Source organism: Elgaria multicarinata, chromosome 3 (genome assembly GCF_023053635.1).
Source record: "Elgaria multicarinata webbii isolate HBS135686 ecotype San Diego chromosome 3, rElgMul1.1.pri, whole genome shotgun sequence".
Classification (NCBI taxonomy): domain Eukaryota; kingdom Metazoa; phylum Chordata; class Lepidosauria; order Squamata; family Anguidae; genus Elgaria; species Elgaria multicarinata.
The window spans coordinates 10,242,176-10,262,173 of NC_086173.1; the positions used below are offsets into that span (position 1 = coordinate 10,242,176).

The following is a 19,998-nucleotide window of genomic DNA, read 5'->3' on the forward strand; positions in this document are numbered from 1 at the left end:
TACTCCCAAAGGCAGGATCTGATTGGTTCAGATTGCTGCTACTCAAAATGTTAAACAAAACGGCTGTCTTTTGCTGGCTGTGGGTAGGCAGTGGGCCCTTGGGATGCATACCAGTGGGAGGTGGTGTTCTGGAAGTGAGGGGGGCTTTGGCAGGGGCCCATTGGCAGAATTATGCCAAAAGCCCACTAGACTCGGGCGCTGGCCCTGGTAGGGAAAGTCTGCTTCTGCTAGCCCACTTGTACTCACCTAAATCCCATCTGCCTAATTAGGTGTGTCGTACCCTTTGAAATCAAAGAGCAACACCTTGCAAGGTTGTGATCAGGATCTTCCAGCAATAATGCTGCTAGCAAGGAGTAGGCTATCACAGTTCTCTCCCTCCCTCCCTCCCTCCCTCCCTCCCTCCCTCTCTCTCTCTCCCTCCCTCCCTCCCTCCCTCCCTCCCCCTCTCTCTCTCTCTCTCTCTCTCTCTCTCTCTCTCTCTCTCTCTCTCTCTCTCACACACACACACACACACACACACACACACACTTATTTGTGTATTTGTTTATATACATTCCCAGCTTTACATATCACCAAACGTAGTCACAGTTTACCTAGTACAGAATTTGTAGCTAGGACCAAGTAATGAAGAGGGGGAAATGAGAGCAGAGATTTTGAGGAAATGACATCGCAAACCCTCTGAAAGCTCGACTAGTAACTTCTGATTCATGTTTTTTCCCTGTGAACTTGTCAGTCCTTCTTATAGTATTGTCTCAAATTCCACTGCAATGAGAGGGCTCACAGGCGCTGGCCATACGTCTCTTTCCTTGGGTTGTACGGATTAGCTTTGGGTGGTTTGAAAAGCTATAAATAACCATCTCTGCAGTTCCTCCACACCCCACATACCACTGTGGGCTCCAGAGGACTCGGGAAAATGAGCCAAGTCCCATGCTTCAGGGAAGGCAACACCTCCAGGATCATCAATCAATTTTGAAAGAAAATTCAAAGCAGACTTTAAACCTGGCAATCAGTTGGATCTCACAGACATTAAAAAAATGCAACCTTCACATCTTTCTCAATAGAAATGATGTTCTATTATGTATGGATGCATCTAATCCTTTGGTGAATGAAGTCTGCCTCCATCCACCAGCAATGAATTCCAGAGTTACTGCCGCGAGATGTACTCCATGGTGGAAAGGGTAGGGTTTTCCTGATGTCTGGCTGGTAAGATGATGAGTGGAGCATCGTTGCCCCCTGCCCGGACCCCAGGGTAGAAGTAAGGCCGGAGTGTCCCCGAGAAGGAGTCGGTGAAGGTAAAGATGTGGGAGCTGTTATCAGCGTTGTAGAAAGAGACCTCTCCAGCATCATAGTCCAGGAAGATGCCAATCACCCCAGGGTTGGATTTCAGCACCAATTCTGTGAGAGGGGAAGTGAGGGCTGCATACTCATCGCTGTTCCTCAGCCACACAGTCCAGAACCCTGTCGCCGGCGAAGGTGTGAAGATCCCTTGGCGGCTCACAGATTCCTGGCAGACCCCGAGCGTCCAGCTGGTCTTGTTCTCCACGCAGACTTCCCAGTAGTGCCTCCCAGCTGTGAACTGCTGGCCACCCATTAAGCAAGTGCAAGTCTCAAACCGGGACAGGCTCTTGGGCAGATCCTGCTTTCGGTCCCCGACCTGAACACTGAGCAGGTCCTCCGAAAGGAGCAGGTAGGGATTCGCAGTGTCAGCGTCCAGGGTCACTGGGACTGCAGGCGGAAACAGGGATGGTCAGTCTGGCTCACACATTAGTGCAGTCATACATGTAAGCAACTGGACACAAAGACGGCAGCGGCGGCAGACAGTGGAGCAGGTAAGGGGGAGGGGGCTTACTTGCTCTGCTGCCACTGCCTTTGCATCCGGCGGCTTCCACTGCCGTCGATGCATAAGATGGGAAGTAGGCCGCGCAGCCTACTTCCCATCTTATGCATCGGCAGCAGTGCAAGCCACTGGACACAAAGATGGCGGCGGCGGTGGAGCAGGGAAGGGGGAGGGGGCTTACCTGCTCTGCCGCCATCTTTGCATTTGGCGGCTTCTACTGCCACCAACAAATAGGACAGAAAGTAGGCTGCAGCCTCAGAGGACATTTTGAAGCCTCCACAGTGGCCCAAATTTTACTCGGGTGCTTTAGGGGGTGCCTGCCTCACATCAGCACTGAAGCCAAGGCGAGATTCAGCCCCCCTGAAGTGGGTTGGCCTTGTGGGTTCCTGGCTGCTGGCCATGCAGCTGGCACCCAGGAAAGCCAGGAGCAAGGCTGACCAGGAGTCCAATGAACTACTGACTTCTCACTCCCCCACCTCATTACCCCCACACCACCCCCTCATTGCCCGCACTCACACCAAACCCAGAGGTGCTTCCACCGGGACTTACCTGCAAACTCATCCTCCTCCTGAGAGCCAGGCCATGATTTATAGTAATCATGGGGGCTCTTTACTTTTATTATATCTATGGTCACAAACTACAGTGGCCATAAAGGGCCATTTCCCCTTTATGCCATCATAGTTTGCGGCCATCAATATACTAAAAGTAAAGAGTCCCTGCAATTACTTTAAATTGTGGCCTAGCCCTCAAGAGAAGGACACGTTTTCAGGTACGTCCTGGTGGTGACAGAGGCAGGGGGAGGGTGGAAGGATGGAGAGGGAGGTGAGTCCAATGGACCCATGGCTAGACTTGCACCAACTTTGCCAGGTGGGCAGATGTCCCAAATTACCCCGAGGCACCCCAAGGCTTTGGCACTGATCTGCTTTGGCCTCAGGGCACCTCGAGCTGACCTGGTGCCACTCCGGATTCAGGCCAAGGTGGGCTGAATCAGCCCGTCTCGCCTCGGAACTGGGGATTCGGCCCAAAGCAGTGGACAGCCCTTTATTTTAAGTCCCTCTTTCCTATGACCCAGGTGCAAAGCTGAGGGGGTTGTAGCACAGCTGTGCCATCTGCATATTGGCAATAAATTAGGTTATTTTCAACTGTAATTAAACTTTCAGTGATTCATCCCACACCCATGACAGTTCACAAGGCCCTACACTGAAACCATAGATGACACATGATGATTAGGCCTAGAGAAGGTACTTTTGCCAACATGCGCACATGCTGAATGTACCTTTGCATAGGGATGAGTGAGAATTTAGTTTCGGTTCAATTTTGATAAGAATTTGACAAAATTCAGATATTTCTTCTTCTTTTTCATCATCATCATCATCGAGAAAACAAAATGCACATCCATCCAGGGCTTTGAGTCTTTAGCTCTTAAAAGTCTGGGGCAGGATCTACACTATTTATTTATTTATTTATTTATTACATTTCTATGCCACCCAATAGCCAAAGCTCTCTGGGCGGTTCACAAAAATTAAAACCATGAAGAGCATAAAAACAACCAACAAATTTAAAACTCAAATACAAAATACAATTTAAAAAGCACAACCAGAATAAAACCACACAGCAAAAATTAATATAGGTTAAAATATGGGATTAAAACAGCAAAGTTTACATTTAAGTTAAATTAGGTGTTAAAATACTGAGAAAATAAAAAAGGTCTTCAGCTGGCGACAGAAAGAAAACAATGTAAACTACTGCTTTATAATGGTATTGAAGTGCACTGACAACTGTTGAGGCCCATGACACATTCCATAGACTGTTCTCAAGCCACTTTCAACATGTTATATCCTGCTTGGTTGTAGATCTGGCCTGGGTTTCAATCCTTGTGTTTTTAACAATGTTTGTGATATTGGGTTGAAATTAGGGTTGCCAGGCTTTGCTGACAGGCTCCTAATCTGTAACAGATATAGGACAGGCAGGTACAACATGGTTCTCACCACGTACCTACTGAATTTGACTTGTGCAGCTGAGTGAGATTTCAATTTGTTTCTTTTTTTAAAAAAAAATAAGAATTTACCAAAAATCCACTAATTCCTTCATATTCAAGAGGGGAAACTTCAGGTTTAAAAAAATCTAAATGCAGGAGACAGTAAACCTGACATATTCATCCACACCACGATTTACATCATGACTCCTTTACCTCTGTATCTTTGGAGTAACTCCATCAACCCAGGGACATCATAGGACTCATGTAGATTCATCCAGATGGGTTGCGGTTCCTGTAGTGACACCCCTTCGCTCCTAGGGAGAATATGCCACCAGTTATTCTAAAGAAGCCAAAGGCACCATTTTATACCATCCTCAGGGTCATGAAAAAAAGTAGCGCACAATCCTATGCATATTTAGACAGTAAAAAAGTAGCTGGCTGGGTATGCTGAGAGTTGTAGCACATTTTTCTGTCTAAACATGCATGTAATTTCACCATAAGCTGCCATCCTCTGCACACTTATTTGGGCATAAGCCTCAATGACCACAGTAGGGATTGGGTTGCAATAAAAGTTTAGCAATATACTGACCTGGTCAAGGTGTTTTTCACATCCTGTAGGGGGGAGACAAAAATACTGTGAATCACCATGTACTCTCTAATACTACATTTTTAAACATTGCTCATGGAACCTATAAGCACCAGCATGATAGCATTACTGCTGCTTTGGAATACATGAATACAGAATCCACTTTTAATATTTTTAAATGAATGCTTCTCTCATTCCCATGCTTTTGAACACTCCTGGGTCCCACCATTGGCAGACTCACTCTCAGGAGCAGGGTGCCCTGATGGTCCGTCCCCCCCCCCGGCTACAATTTGGAAAGTGCGGGGGCCAGGGCTTTTTCCGTGGTTGGTCCCCAGTTGTGGAACAATTTGCCACCAGAGTTTAGACAGGCTCCTACCTTCAATTGTTTTAAATGCCTCTGTAAAGCATTTTTACTTTCACAAGAGTTTGGGGAAGGGGTGGTTTAAATTTTAATGTGGGTTGAGGGTTTTTAATGGGAATTGTTTTATGTCATATTGTCAAGCGCCACAATGTCAGAAATGGTGAGGTGGCACTATAAAAATGTTTTTAAATAAAATAAATATATAAATAAATAAGTTGAACAATCCTGAAGCATGCAGCGACTTTGGCTCAACCTCCTTCACATAGTCATAACATGGCACTTCACAAATTAACAAAGGGTTTGTTTGGATCCAGGTCTGTATATAATAATAAAAAAGAGAGCTCAGAAGCAGTGATGTCTGTTGAAATTGCATAGAGTTTCCAGACCTTTAGCAGGCTGCACTGCTTCCGGCCCATGTCATGATGAGTAAAATAATAATATTACGCAAAATATTTTTCTAAAAAACCACCTTGGAAATAAGTGGAAGTAAGAACATTTCTTAAATTTGTGTGAAATCCACAGAGGTTGCAGAATTCAGCCTATCTTGGTGCAGAATTTGGATTTGCTGGGGGCAGAACATCTTCTTTCCTCCTCAGTTTTTTTTTTTTAAATGTATGGCTCAATCCTTAGAAGAAAAAATGAATTAAGCGAGTTAGACACATATTTGTATAATCTGTATAACTGATTTGGAGCATGGAATTTACATTCTTCCAGCATGCACCCATGCTCCTGGCATGTTTGATGAACCTAAAACATTTGTTTTAATGAATTCATTCACAAGATCAGAATACTAAGCACTAAGTGCAGGTGTGTCCACCTGGGTATGAAACCGAAATCGAAGAGGCAATTCTGCTTTCTTTGACCCATTCGTTACTTCGAATCAGGAAATTCTTACATTGCCAGCCTGGCACGACAAGCTTCATATGTCAAAATACTTTCTTCTGCAAACTGAGAATGTAGTACAATGGTTAGAGTGTGGGGGCCAGTCGCTAACTCTCAGCTGAACCTACCTCACAGGGCTGTTGCTAGGATAATTTATTATTTATTTATTTATTTATTTAAGGATTTTTATGCCGCCATTCAGCCAAAAAAGGCTCTCATGGCGGCTTACAAAAGTATTTCTTGACAGTCCCTGCCCACAGGCTTACAATCTAAAAGACATGACACAAAAGGAAAGGGGATTGGGAGGGAGGAGGAGGAGGGGGGAAAGGAAAGCAAATTCAGGCACTACAATCTTGGTTGAAAAGTTCAGCAGTTACAGGTGACAGCAGGAGGGAGGGGGCTCTGAGCTGGAGCTGGACCCAGGCATGGTGGAGAGGTGCCTGGCTGCTGCTTCCTCCCTCACTGGTGGCCTCTGCAGAGACAGTTGGTAGCAGGAGGGAGGGGGCTCTGAGCTGGAGCTGGACCCAGGCACGGTGGAGAGGTGCCTGGCTGCTGCTTCCTCCCTCACTGGTGGCCTCTGCAGAGACAGTTGGTGGCAGGAGGGAGGGGGCTCTGAGCTGGAGCTGGACCCAGGCACAGTGGAGAGGTGCCTGGCTGCTGCTTCCTCCCTCACTGGTGGCCTCTGCAGAGACAGTTATAAAATGGATAAAATGGATAGGGGAGAGGAGGACCACGTGGTCCTTGGAGGAAGGGTTACAAATCTGTTGAAGGCACAGCAGCCCTTTCTTCCATTTCAGCTGGCGATTTTGGAAAGTCTCACCTTGAGCAATGAAGCAGCTGGCTGCTGGCATTTGTTCTCCATCTCAGAGATCAGCCTCTGCAGCCCTGTGCACTGCCCAACCAAGAAGGCCCAGTTCATCTGAAGCTTCTTCAGAGTTGCCTGCTCCTCATCTTGAAGCTGTCTCAGAAGCAGCTGCTCCTCTTCAGCCATCGCCTGGCGGCGTCTTTCGAACCCAGACATGATGAGCGTTCGACGCTCCTCCACTTTCTCCTGTCAGGGACATCAACAAAAAGCAGGACTGGTCATCAGTATGCCCTTAATATGATCCTTTTACTAAGTATTTATACGTATAACACCTGCCTCAGGGTTCCCTGTTTTCAGTCAGTGGGCAGATTTGAAATGTTGAGAGGGCATCATGGGCACTCTCACAAAATGGCTGCCATGGGGGGGTTGTCCTGCCCATTCATAAAATGGACACCATAGTGGTCCTGGCCTGGCACAGAACACTCATTTCCAAGAAGACAAACTTGAGAGACAAACTAAGTGCAAGTCAGAGGTAGGGCTGTGCACAGCCCTCCAGATTCACCTGGGAGGCTGATTCAGGAGTTCTGAATCAGCCCCAATTCAGCTTGGTTGCTTCGGGACTGGAGCTACCCACCGTGGCTGTTGCAGGTTCCCTGTTGCAAGGCCGACTAGAGCCATTTGCAACTGTAGATCTAGGGAAACATAGATAGCCCCCACCTTCGTATAAAATGACATCTCAAATTGAGGATGTAGTTAAGGTAAGTCCTGTGGGCAGTAGGGGCAACAATTCCAGATTCTGAAGGTGAGCAGGGAGAGAGGGGGGGAGGGAGAGTGATGGAGGGGCAAGCAGGAAGTCTGACGGACTCCTGGTTGGCATTGGGGCAGGTGTGGCAGTGGCTCACTACCGCCCTAAATCCGGCCAAGCCACCCCGAAGTCCGTGGATTCATTCCACTTCAGGGTGCCCCTGAGCAATCCTGTTACCACTCAGATTTAGGGTTCAGCCCTAGGGGAGTGCACAGCACTAGTCAGAGGTGGGGGGGTTTGAGCTCTGAAACACAAAGCCACTCTTTTGAACCCAAACAAAGATGGGACTGGAGTGCAGCCCTTCACTTTGCAATATGTCTGCCTCCCGGTTTTAAAAAATAATATGTTAAAAAAAATTGCAGAAATCAAATAAAAATCAGGAGAAGAGGAGAAGTAGGGAGCTTGGCTAGCACAAAGAGAAGTGTCCATGGGCTTCCTGTTAGAGACCCCAGTTCTAGAAGGCTAGTAATAATTAGGGGTGTGCACGGACCCCCCACTCCGCTTCACTTTAAGATCCGCCATTTTCGGATCGGCCCGCTCCGCCCCGCCCCCACTCCGCCTGTGCCCACTCCGCTCCGCTCAGAGCTCCATGCGGCGACGGCGGCAGAGCCCGGTAAGGGACCAAGGGGGAGGGGGGCCTTACCTGCCTCTGTCCGCGGTCTGTCACCGTCTTCAATTGAGCCCGTGGTTCCACCAGGAAGTCTGGGCCGCAAGTGCGGCCCAGACTTCCTGCTGGAACCACGGGCTCAATTGGAGACGCTGATGGGCCGCGGACGGAGGCAGGTAAGGGAGAGGAGGGCGGGGGGCGTTACCGGGCCCTGCTGCTGTCGCCGCATGGGCGACAGCGACAGCGGCAGGGCCCGGTAAACCCCACTTACCTTTCCGGCGGAGCTCCAGATCAAGGCGAAGGATCCGCCTTCACCTCGATCCTCTTCGCCACGCTCCGCCGGCCCCCCAATCCTCTTCGCCTCCGCCTTAAGGGCAGGCGAAGCCCCCCGCTCCGCTACTGCTTCTCCGGTCCGATTAGAAGCGGAGCACATCCCTAGTAATAATCCATTAAAGAAAACATATAAGATCCCATTCAAATTTATATTAAAAGCCATCAAGCAGCTAATTACATGTTGAGGCACAGTAGACCAACATCTCTTGACTATTTGGATGAGGTGGAAGAAATATTTGAAAATTTTGGATTGGGGTTGACTTACTGTACTATGTATAGATGTGGTAGCAAAGAGTTTGGGGTTTTGTTTTCTAGTTTTCACTTTTTTTTAAAAAAAAAGCCTTGTTGCCCACTGGGGATTTTGCTCCAGGAGTGGAAATCCAGTTAGGGATGTGGGAGGGTGTGGAGAACCTTACAAGTAACCACCAACCAAAAGCCAGTGAGGTGTTTTGTTTTGTTTTTAATGACAAATTAGAAGAAGAAAACACTCAGCTACTTCATCTGCATAAAGGCAGGTAAAATGACCTGCACCCAAACTTTTCTTAGAAATTTACCCATCCTCAAAAATAGCCAAAATCCCACCAACACATTTACAAGGTGGAGGGATGAGGGACTCCCGCCCCCCAACTCACACTACTGAGAGCAACAGGTTCTTTTCTGTTGAAGATATTGGGATTGTCTGGATCCATGGACAGGAGATGCTTGAGAGGTTCCACTAGGACTAGGTCTTCGTCCATTTCCACCCCACCTATCTATCTGTCCTGAGTTTAGAGCAGTTTGTGTGACTGCGAACACTGTTTAGTGAGAGGTCACGTTAAGCTTCAAGCAATTGTCACTGCCTCTACTTTCTGTATTCCATATCCCTCTGGCCTCAATGTTTACAATTTTCCCCCCATCACCACACTGCCACATGTATCTGCAACTCAAGATGACACGTCAAGCATCTGACGAAACGACCTCTAGTCCACAAAAGCTTATGTCATAATAAATTGGTTAGGCAGTCTTTCCTAACTTCGTGCCCTGAAGGACTACAGCTCCCAGGATTTCTGATCATTCCTGACCAGCTGGGGCAGATAGGAAATATCTGGAAAGAACCGGGAAGGACACCTTTAAGATGCGGCAAGACTCTCTGGTTTTGCAGCAACAAATTAACACAGCCACTTCTTGGAAAACATTTTCCCTGCTATTTTGTGCAGTCAATACTAGGGCAAGGAATTATTTCTGTATTACTTGGCTAGTAATTTCTAACACTATAGTAGTTGTGTGCCTTGTGCACCTTTTGGTTGTATCTAGTTTTAAACCAATGCACTCTCTCTCTTGCTATCTCTCATGTGTGTGTGTGTGTGTGTGTGTGTGTGTTGTAGAGGAAGGGGTATTAAGGGGTTGTAACCAATGTTAGTCTTACTTAAAATAGATCCACAGGAATTAATGGATACAAGCTAGGATTACTAACAGACCAGGGGAAAAAATTAAAAAGAGAGCCTGCGTTAACAGCAGTTTAAATCATAGAAATGAAGTTTTCTACGGCATGGAGATGGTAGAGGTTGGCTCTGAGGTCAGTGGGACAGTTTCAGTCAAAACTCTAAAGACGCTACCCAAGGTGTGGAGGTCCCTTTAAAGATCTCATTTAGAGTTCTGACTAGTTCTGACTGAAACGCAGCACAGATTCACCACCCCACTGACATCAGAGCTACCAGCCTCCGCTGCATGGAGACAAACATGGTCATGCCTGAATCTCCAACCGCTATTAAATATACAACTACAGAGGCCCATTCACACACACACACAAAAAAATGACAACCCTAAACTTGCCCACACAAGCCCCACATTTCTGTCCTGTCCTGCAAGGCCAGGGAATTTCCTGCCTCTAATCCTTTTTTGTTAAACAATGCAGTAGCGTTGGGTTGTCGATTTTTGTTTTTTTAAATGTAAACAGCATTTCTCAGAGGAGACTTGACAAGGACCCTCTTCCAGCCTGCAGTTGTGCAACCACATTCCTCAGTGAATGAAAAAGCACCAAGCCCCTTGGGAGCTTGATGCTTTTCTCTCAGCAGCTTTTCTCTCAGCAGCAACTCTTCATGAAACTGGGGGAGGCGGGGGGTAACAAGTACATGGCCCAACCACGTGGACAAAGTGTCTCTGAGAAAGTGCAGAGTACCTCTTCCCTCACCCCTCAACTTCAAGTCACCACAACCAGCCCCTCACACATGTAGGATTGAAGGTAAACATTCTCAAGGAGGCCTACTTCTTCCACTGCAGGAAATCGGGAGAGCTGAACCAACTCATTGAGCAATTGTGGGTCTTTCCCAACCAAATCTGTAGAATCGCTTCCTGATGATGGAGTCACATTCCGGTATGTAAAAAAGGAACTTGTTTTGGGGCGAATGGGGTTGGTGGAACAGGCAAACACATGTGCAGAAAATGTTGCCTATGTCCCTTACGTAATTGAGAATGAGGAACTCACTACAGCATACACATCCATCACACCTTTGACACTGTTGGCCCTGTGAAAATGGCATCACGACATCATGACTAGAGATGGGCAGATTTGTCAGTCTTGCTCCCTCCAAAATCGCTGGATTTTTAAGGTCAAGCTCATTCTGGCCCATTTACACCCAAGCTTGCAATTCGTTGTTTGTTTGTTTGTTTGTTTGTTTTCACAATCCATGTGAAATTTTATACATTTTTGTGCACATTTTCTCTCATGTTTTATGATGTTTTATCATCAGGTGTGGGTGCAGCCTGCTCCCATTAGAAGGAATGCCGCCAGACTCAGAGGCTTCCAAGTATCCGATGCCTTGCCAGCAGGGCCAAAGGAGCAACGGAGGTGATTTTCACCACTCCATCCTCCTTTTCTTGGTTTTTCCTCTACACAGGTGTGACAACCACCTCTGCCCTGGGTTTACTCTGGACTATTCTTTCTGGAACCCAAAGGACCCAGCTCAGGTGCCTTCGTCAAGGGTTTGGGATGCTAAAACTGTCCCTGTGGTGCACCTCCTTCTGCTTAGGCCCCACAGCTATACAGATCTGCACCCTCGCTCCAAACCTCTCCCTTCCGCTGCCACCATAGATCGACCTTTACCCTTCCCCAGGTACTCCAGTGACCACACCAGGTGTAAATGAATGTAATTTAATAACAAGACGTTAATGCAGGTTCAAAAGCTTAATGGTTTCTCCCAGTTCACAAGCGTATGGTTTCAAAGTACAATGCGTAACGGTTTCAGGTGGTAATTTCACTTCAATGTTTCACAATATAACTTAAGGTTCTCCAACCTTCTCTACCCCTTCTAAGCTACACTATTCTCTCTCCCACACACTAATCCACCAAAACAACAAACCTATCTCTATTCCAAATCTCTCCCTCCACAAACCTGTCAGCAGCAGCATATATATCACACAGTCCTCTGACTCCTCCCCTTCTCTCACACCAATCCAGACGCTCCACACAAACATCCAATCAGCACTCTCCTTCTATCCATCGCTCACTCCCCCTCTATGGCTTCATATTTACCATTCTGTGCACACATCTCCCTACTATGCACATTTTTGTGCGCATCTTCCCTGAGCTGAGCTGTGTTGGAAAGTTTGCCAAAGATGTGGATTTGGGTACATAACTCTGTCTCAGCTTGCTGAAAGGCTCCGGAAGTGCAAATATTGTAAATCCATTAAAAAAAAGTTGCTGAAGCAAATTTCTCAACAACCCGTGCACCATCCTGTAAACTTCTGGCCATCCATGCATTGGCCCAAACTAGTCACAAGGTGGCAGCGGAGGCCAAGGAGTCACTCACACCTAATACTTGAGGGATGCAAGAAGGGACATATGAAGTTGCCATCAAGTCAAACCATTGGTCCATCTAGCTTGGATGCTGCCCACTGACTGGTCTTTCACAGCTCTACATGGAGACGCCATAGACTGAACTTGGGATCTTCTGTAGGCAAATCATGTGCTCTCCCCTCTGAGTTAGGTTTCTTAAAAGTAGATATGGGGAGGACACCATGTTGTGCTCTGCTACCCTCTAGATGTTTTGTACAACTCCCAGGACTCCTGACTAGGGGTGTGCATGGACCCCCCACTCCGCTTCACTTCCAGATCCATGATTTTTGGATCGGGCCGCTTCGCCCCACCCCCGCTCCGCCCATTTCCGCTCCGCTCCGCTCGGAGCTCCGGATCCGGATCGGAGCTCCGTTTTTCCCCCCCATAGGGTTGCATTGAAAGCTAAAAAAGTAAACAACTTTTTTTCTGTTCAAGTTAGAAACCTCATGTTTGGCACCATGACACCTCATGGACGTATACACACTCACACCAAGTTTCAAGGCAATCCCATCATCCCCTGATTTTTGGGGAATTTATGAAAATCGGGCACCCCATTCACACCCCTTTCCATAGCTCCGTCAATTTTCACGTTAGAAACCTCAAACTCGCCACCATGACAGCTTATCCATGTGTCCACATGGACGCCCAGACTCAAGGCAGTCCCATCATCCCCTGATTTTTGGCGGGGCTCTAACCTCTAACGCACCACCCATAACCCTAAGTCACACCCCTTTCGATAGCTCTGTCAATTTGCACGTTAGAAACCTCAAACTCAGCACCATGATAGCTTATCCACATGTCCACATGGACGCCAAGTTTCAAGGAAATCCCATCATCCCCTGATTTTTGGGGAAATTTTGAAAATCGGGCACCCCATTCAGACCCCTTTCGATAGCTCCGTCAATTTGCACGTTAGAAACCTCAAACTCGCCACCATGAAAGCTTATCCAGGGATACATACGCACGCCGAGACTCAAGGCAGTCCCATCATCCCCTGATTTTGGGGGAATTTATGAAAATCCAACACCCATTCACACCCCTTTCCAATAGCTCCATCAATTTGCACGTTAAAAAAAAAAACCTCAAACTCACCACCATGACAGCTTATCCAGGGATACATACACCGCACGCTGAGACTCAAGGCAGTCCCATCATCCCCTGTTTTTTGGTGGGGCTTAAACCTGCAGACATCTCAATGGGGCCATTTCAAAGGAAATCCCAACATGCCATGAATTGTGGAGTAGAGATCAACCTATGAAATCTTCTTCCACACTTGAAAAATGGATTTGGAACTTCCAAAACTCCAAGTGAGGGCAGGAAGGACTTCTCCCCTGAGTCAAAGCCAGACACACACAACATCCCTGCAAGGCGGGCAGGGGAGGAGAGAGGGAAGGCAGGCAGGCAGGCAGCAGACATTTCTGGGGGCATAAGGAAGTGAGCCAAGGATAAGCCAGTAATGCATATAAAATGGAATAAATAAATAAATAAATAAATAAACGAAGGAGGGGTGGAATTAAAAGCAGCAGTGTTGCTGAATAAACAACAAGAAGAACTTTTTAAAAAAGGTTATATCTGTCTTTTACCAGTAATAGGGGGACGTGCCCGGGGGAGGGGGAAGCAGCTGCCAATTTGACTGGTCCTAGTAGTGACCAGTCTTTTAAGAAGCAAGGCTGTCAGTTCAACTCATGAAAGCCATTGCTCCACCGCTAAGAAGTAGACCACTCACTTCAACTCATGATAGGCATTGCTCCACCGGGTTACTCTCTTTGGAAGGCTCTGATGGCCTTCCAAGTACAGGAGAGAGTGGGGGCACGTCCACAATGAGATGCCCTAGGGGAGCTCATCCCCTTGCACCACATCTTTTCAGTTGTTCCCCAAAGTTAGGGTGGGTAGCAGTGCTGTGTTTCTATCTCTTATTATTGGCTTAGTATATGATTTCACAGGTTGTGTTTGTGCATTTGGTGGGGCTACTGTTTAAAAAAACACTGGGAAAAGTCCGTTCAGACTAAGAAAGAGAAGTTTCCCAGAATCCAAGTTACTCATTTTGCCTATCCCCTCCTCCAACTTTGGGATCATGTGATCATGACCGGGAGTTGACTCTGCCCCTCAGCAATCGAAAAGGTAATCTTTTTCCCGCCTTTACCCTACTTTTTAAAAAATTCTAGCGCGCGACCTGCACCACGCAGAGAGTTGAGAGTAGTCTCAAAATGACCCCCATCCACGACTGTCTAAGCACAAGAATTTTCAGAACGATAGCTTAAAAAACAACCCAGTTATCCCCGATTCTTTTCTGCAATGCAATCCTATGAGCGAAAACCACCGTTTGACCCGCGCTGTCCCTGTTTGTAATGTTTGTTTACCCGGTTTTTAAAAAAATATAGCACGCGACCCACACGACGCAGAGAGGTGAGAGTAGTCTCAAAATGACCCCCATCCACGACTGTCTAAGCACAAGAATTTTCAGAACGATAGCTTCAAAAACAACCCAGTTATTTATGGGCGAAATGTTTCAAGATGGCGATCGGAGCGGTCCGCCTGAAAGAGGAGCTCTGAAAAATGGTCGCTTCTCTTCGCCTTGCTTCTAGGGGTCTGCGGTCCGCTTCTACTCCGCCTCTGGGCAAGGCGGAGCAGGCCAATTCGCTCCTGCTTCTGCGCTTCTAATCGGAGCGGAGCACATGCCTACTCCTGACCATTGGTCATGCTGGCTGAGGCTGATGGGAGTTGAAGACAAGAAAATTTGAAGAGCCTGAAGTTAGGAAAGACTGGACTGGGAGCAGCTACTTGTCCTTGATAACCCCAACGTCATTTTGATTAGATGCTTACCTTCCATCGAGATGTTTTCTCCTCCTCTTGGGCCTCCAGCTTCGTTGCTTCCTCCAGCAGTTTCCTGAGAAGATGCACAGCTTCCTGGAGCTTAATCTATGGAGGAAGCACACAAGCTTATGGTGGCTTTTGGGGGGGCTGTACTCTGTGTGTGTGCAAGATGGGGGGAGAGAATGCCTCTAGGGTCAGAGTCTCTCTCCATGGTGGATAGGGCCTCCTCTAGGAAGTGTTCTCATGGAGCTATAATCTCAAGAGAGGCCTCTCCGGCCCAACCTAGTCTCAGTGGGGTCTTCAGTTGAAATACTAGCCTCCTCAGGTCAAAGGAGATGTATCTGTGAAAGAGCCCATCTGCATAAGGTTGACTCCCTTTGGGAGTATAACTTCTTTGGGGTGAGGATCTTCATCCTAACCCCCAAATGAGTCAGCACTATTCAACACAACTCTACACTGGTCAACATGCTTCAGCATTGATCGACATGACTCAGCACACATCTTAATCCCCATCCCTTGGGGACTATCACTTGTTTGGGGTGAGACGCTCCATCCAAATCCCCAATGTGACTCAGCACTAATCAGCACGACTCAGCACACCTCCTAAAACCCATCTCTCAGGGTGTATCATTTGTTTCGGGTGAGAACTTCCATCCTAATCCCTAATGGGAATGGGAACGTAAATCTCGTCTTTCCCATATTGCCATGTGGCCAAAGCAAATTGCCACCATTACTTAGTTTTATCACCATTGTGATAGTTGCAGGAGAGGAAATTGGAAACTGAAAATGGAATTCACTGAAAGCAGCCAATAATAATAATAATAATAATAATAATAATAATAATAAAAAATAGCCGAAGCTCTCTGGGCGGTTCACAAAAATTAAAACCATAATAAAACCAAGAGGTTAAAAGCACAAATACAAAATACAGTATAAAAAGCACAACCAGGATAAAAACCACGCAGCAAAATTGATATAAAATTAAAATAAAGAGTTAAAACAGTACAATTTAAATTTAAGTTATTATTATTAATAATAATAATAATTCTTACCCGCCTCTCCGTTTTGATCGAGGTGGGGAACAACAATAAATGATATAATACATAAAGTATAGCATTTGAACCTCCACAACCTCATCCTTGCCTGCCCCGAGCAATGTTTGTAGTTTGGGCAGTGCACAACCTCCCCGAACCACTTCAGATCCTCATCCGGACCTTCCGGATTGTGCCCAAAACAGCTTGGGTTGATCCGGACCTCCCCTGATCCGCTCTGGAACTGGATCCAGAGTGAGATCCGGAGGTCCAGATCGCTATTCAGATGCTATTTTGCCCCCCTTCCCCACTTTCTTGCCTCCATAGCAGGCGGCAGAGGCAGGTAAGTGGGGAAGGGGGGACAAAATGGGGGCCGAAGAAGCCCCCTCCCCCACTTACCTGGCTCTGTCATCCATCGCCACCGGCGGAAATAAGAGGTGGCGATGGAGCCAGGTAAGCCCCCCTCCCTCTCCCCCTTCCCCCACTGAACTGGCTCCACCACCATCACTGCACAGACCACTGCGGCGATGGAGCCAGGTAAGACCCCTCCAAATAGAGTTGCCACATTTTTTCTCCCAGTCTTGCTCTGCTACATTTAACAACTGTTGACACACAGACATTAAAGCAGTAATTCTTCGCCACCACCCCATTCCCTTAACCTCCCCACCAACTTTAAATGCATAATTTCTGCACGTCAAATTGTTAAAAAGCATAGGACCAGAGCCAACTGGTGGGAAAATATTGACAATCCTCATGCTGAAGTTGAATTTCAACAGGTTTCAAACCACAAGCATTCAGGAAATTGCTCAACAGCCCAAAATGCTGCAGTCAGTTGTGGTATTCTATTAATAAAGGATGAGTTTATGGGTTTGTTATTTTAAAAAAATGTTTTAAATACAGAATCATCCGCTGCCTCATTTAGGACCAAGCAAAATGTCAAAGGTGTTTGAATTTATGAGATCTGTTCTTCAAGGAACAAGCAAAATATCAAAGATATATGAGTTAATAAGAAGCTTTCTTCAAGGTGGACTGTTAAGCAAAAACAAAACTGGGGAGGAGAAGAAAAAAGCTTGCTGCTGTGCTTGAATTACAGGTTGTCAGCCCCTTAAGTGAACGTAGTTAGTGCTTTTTGTTTGTTTTTTGCTTAAACAACGGTGTTTCATGTATTTCATTCCAAGCATCAAATTCCATTTTGGAAAAGCTCCTAGGGGCCACATTCCAGTGGTGGGCGGAGTCAAATGCAAAAGGGGTGGGGCCAAAACTACCCCAAAATACCAGTGTACTTCACCTAACTAAGCCTTAGGAAAGGCATTTTCAATAGGGGTGTGCACGGACCCCCCACTCCGCTTCACTTTAAGATCCGCCATTTTCGGATCGGCCCGCTCCGCCCAGCCCCCACTCCGCCTGTGCCCACTCCGCTCCGCTCGGAGCTCCGGATCCAGATCGGAGCTCCGTTCCCCCCCCAATAGGGGGGGTTACTGGGCCCTGCCGCCATTGCCGCCCATGCGGCGACGGCGGCAGAGCCCGGTAAGGGGGAGGGGGGCCTTACCTGCCTCCGTCCGCAGGTCCGTCGCCGTCTTCAATTGAGCCTGTGGTTCCACCAGGAAGTGCGGCCCAGACTTCCTGCTGGAACCACGGGCTCAATTGAAGACGGCGACGGACCCGCGGACGGAGGCAGGGAAGGGAGAGGAGGGGGGGTTTACCGGGCCCTGCCGCTGTCGCCGCATGGGCGACAGCGGCAGGGCCCAGTAAACCCCACTTACCTTTCCAGCGGAGCTCCGGATCGAGGCGAAGGATCCGCCTTCACCTCGATCCTCTTTGCCATGCTCCGCTGGCCCCCCAATCCTCTTCGCCTCCGCCTTAAGGGCAGGCGAAGCCCCCCGCTCCGCTACTGCTTCTCCGCTCCTAATCGGAGCGGAGCACATGCCTAATTTTCAACCTTCTCAAAGAGAGGGAAATGCTGCACACACAAAAACAAGAAATGACCAAATGATTGGTGGCCAAGGGAAGGGTGCCATGGTCATCCGAGGAAGCCCAGTGGGCCAGATTCAGATCCCAGGAGGTCCAGATTTGACCCCCAGGGCTTATATCCTGTGCCCCTGGGCTAAAATTACTCATCATGGTTACTTACTTCTGACAATGCACACAGCACAGAGAGGCTTGCCCTCCTTACCTTTTGTGACAGTCCCTTTAAGCTATAGTTTTTAGAAGGCTCAAAGACCGTTCCTGATATATGTCTGGCATGCAAAAAGTGCAGCTTGTAGGATGCATGTGAGCTGCCAAGCCATTTCTCGCCATTAATACCCCCCTGGCATCAGCTGCAACGGTGGCACTGCTTGGGTTTCCCCGTTGCTCATGCTGGTGTATATTATACATGTCATGAATGGCATTCAGCAGACACATGAACAAGCAAACATGGCTGCTTGCCATCACTCGGAATTAGCTCAGCCCACGCTTACGAATCCAAACCTGGGCTCCCCCTCACCTTGTAGTCGTGGGCAGCCTCCTCGATGGGCAGGACCGTGTGCGCCCGATGCTCCCGCGACTTGTCGCACACCAGGCAAATGGCCTCGCCGTCATCCTGGCAGAAAAGGCGCAATTTCTTGCCATGCCTCTCACACAGGGCCTCGCCGGGACCTCGGTTTGGCCTCAGAGCCAGCTGCTCGATGCCGTCCACAATGTTGGCCAGCTGCTTGTTGGGCCGGGAGCCACTCAGCAAGAAACCGGCCCGGCACTGCGGGCAAAGGGCTGCCCCGGTTGCAGCTCCTCGCTCGCAGTAGTCAGAGATGCAGGCCCGGCAGAAGTTGTGGCCGCAGTCAATGGTGACGGGCTCCCGGAGATACTCCAGGCAGATGGAACATGACACCTCATCTTGGAGCCTCTCCACAGGGTCGTCCACGGAGGAGGCCATGCCTGCTAAAGGCTCCTTCAGTCCTTCCGACAGGGTGGGCAGCCCTCTCCTTCCCGGAGCAATGCCAGCAGCACATTCTACCATGGAGGGAGTGGCTACAGCAGGGAGGGAGCTCCAGCTGACAATTTCCTCCTTGGAACTCCTCCATGGGTTTCTGTGGCTGGCAGTTTCCATTCCAAGCCCATACAACAAAACACAGAGGCAGGCTTCTTGTGCAAGGGGAAGAGCCTCCGAAAGGAGGAGAGAAAGAACCAGGAGCCAAGCCAAGAGATGAGGTCACCACCTTGGACTCTCTCGCAAATGAGTTCCTGTGGCACAAGGCAAACGGAGTGTGGTTTCCAAGCCAATCTAAAAAAGTTCAGACCATTTTTGGCTGCAGGCATTTATTTATTTTCGGGTTGTTGTTGTTTGTAATGCCAGCATTTCCCCTGCTATATTCCTCACTCCTGTGCCTATTAACAATATGCAACCAGTGACAACCAGATTTTCCCACTTGGGGAGGCGGCTTTCTTGTGCTTTTCCAGTCACCATAGACAGTGGGTGAGAAACACACCCACATTCTTCCTGCTGGGTTAGATCTGTATTCTAGTGCAAAATATGGCAGCCAGGATGGTCACCGGTATATCTAGGGGTGACCATATTACACCAGCTTTAAAATCATTACACTGGCTGCCAATTAGTTTCTGGGCAAAGTATAAAGTGTTGGTTATTACCTTTAAAGTTTTACATGGTTTGGGTCCAAGTTACTTGCGGGATCGCCTTCTCCCATACAATCCGCCCCACACACTCAGGTCCTCGGGGAAGAATTTACTCCAGTCAACAAAAACAAGGCTGACAACCATTACCCAGAGGACCTTTTCTTCTGCCGTTACCAGATTGTTGAATGGCCTGATGGGAGACATTGGTCTTCCAGAATTTGAGAAAGCCTGATTTGAGACTGATCTCTTCCGGCAGGCTTACCCAGTTGAACTTTAAGATGCCTTTTAATTAGGCATGTGCTCCGCTCCGATTAGAAGCGGAGAATCAGAAGCGAATTGGCCTGCTCCGCCTTGCCCAGAGGCGGAGTAGAAGTGGACCACGGACCCCTAGAAGCAAGGCGAAGAGAGGCGCCCATTGGCAGAGCGATCCTCTTTCCACGGACCGATCCGATCGCCATTTTGAAAAATTTCGCCCATAGGATTGCATTGCGGAAAAGAATAGGTGATAACTGTGTTGTTTTTTAAGCTATCTTTCT

The 19,998-nt window shown here is 48.0% G+C and overlaps 1 protein-coding gene across 1 annotated transcript; it reads right to left on the reverse strand.

The window, feature by feature from the left end:
* Nucleotides 1-519: 519 nt before the first annotated feature.
* On the reverse strand, nucleotides 520-18,921 carry TRIM58 (tripartite motif containing 58). Its single transcript, XM_063123050.1, has 6 exons — nucleotides 18,339-18,921; nucleotides 14,832-14,927; nucleotides 6,465-6,695; nucleotides 4,405-4,427; nucleotides 4,029-4,129; nucleotides 520-1,725 (listed from the first exon to the last, which is right to left on the reverse strand). Exons 1-6 carry the CDS (start codon nucleotides 18,846-18,848, stop codon nucleotides 1,145-1,147), a joined length of 1,542 nt encoding a protein of 513 aa, XP_062979120.1. The 5' UTR covers nucleotides 18,849-18,921; the 3' UTR covers nucleotides 520-1,144.
* Between the last annotated feature and the right edge of the window lie 1,077 nt (nucleotides 18,922-19,998).

Excerpts from the sequence above, each read along its gene's own strand:
- TRIM58 (XM_063123050.1), bottom strand. The coding sequence starts at position 18,848 with ATGGTAGAATGTGCTGCTGGCATTGCTCCGGGAAGGAGAGGGCTGCCC. Across the intron at positions 14,928-18,338 it reads AGGCTGCCCACGACTACAAG|ATTAAGCTCCAGGAAGCTGT; the intron begins GTGAGGGGGAGC and ends CTTCCTCCATAG. Across the intron at positions 6,696-14,831 it reads AGAAAACATCTCGATGGAAG|GAGAAAGTGGAGGAGCGTCG; the intron begins GTAAGCATCTAA and ends TGTCCCTGACAG.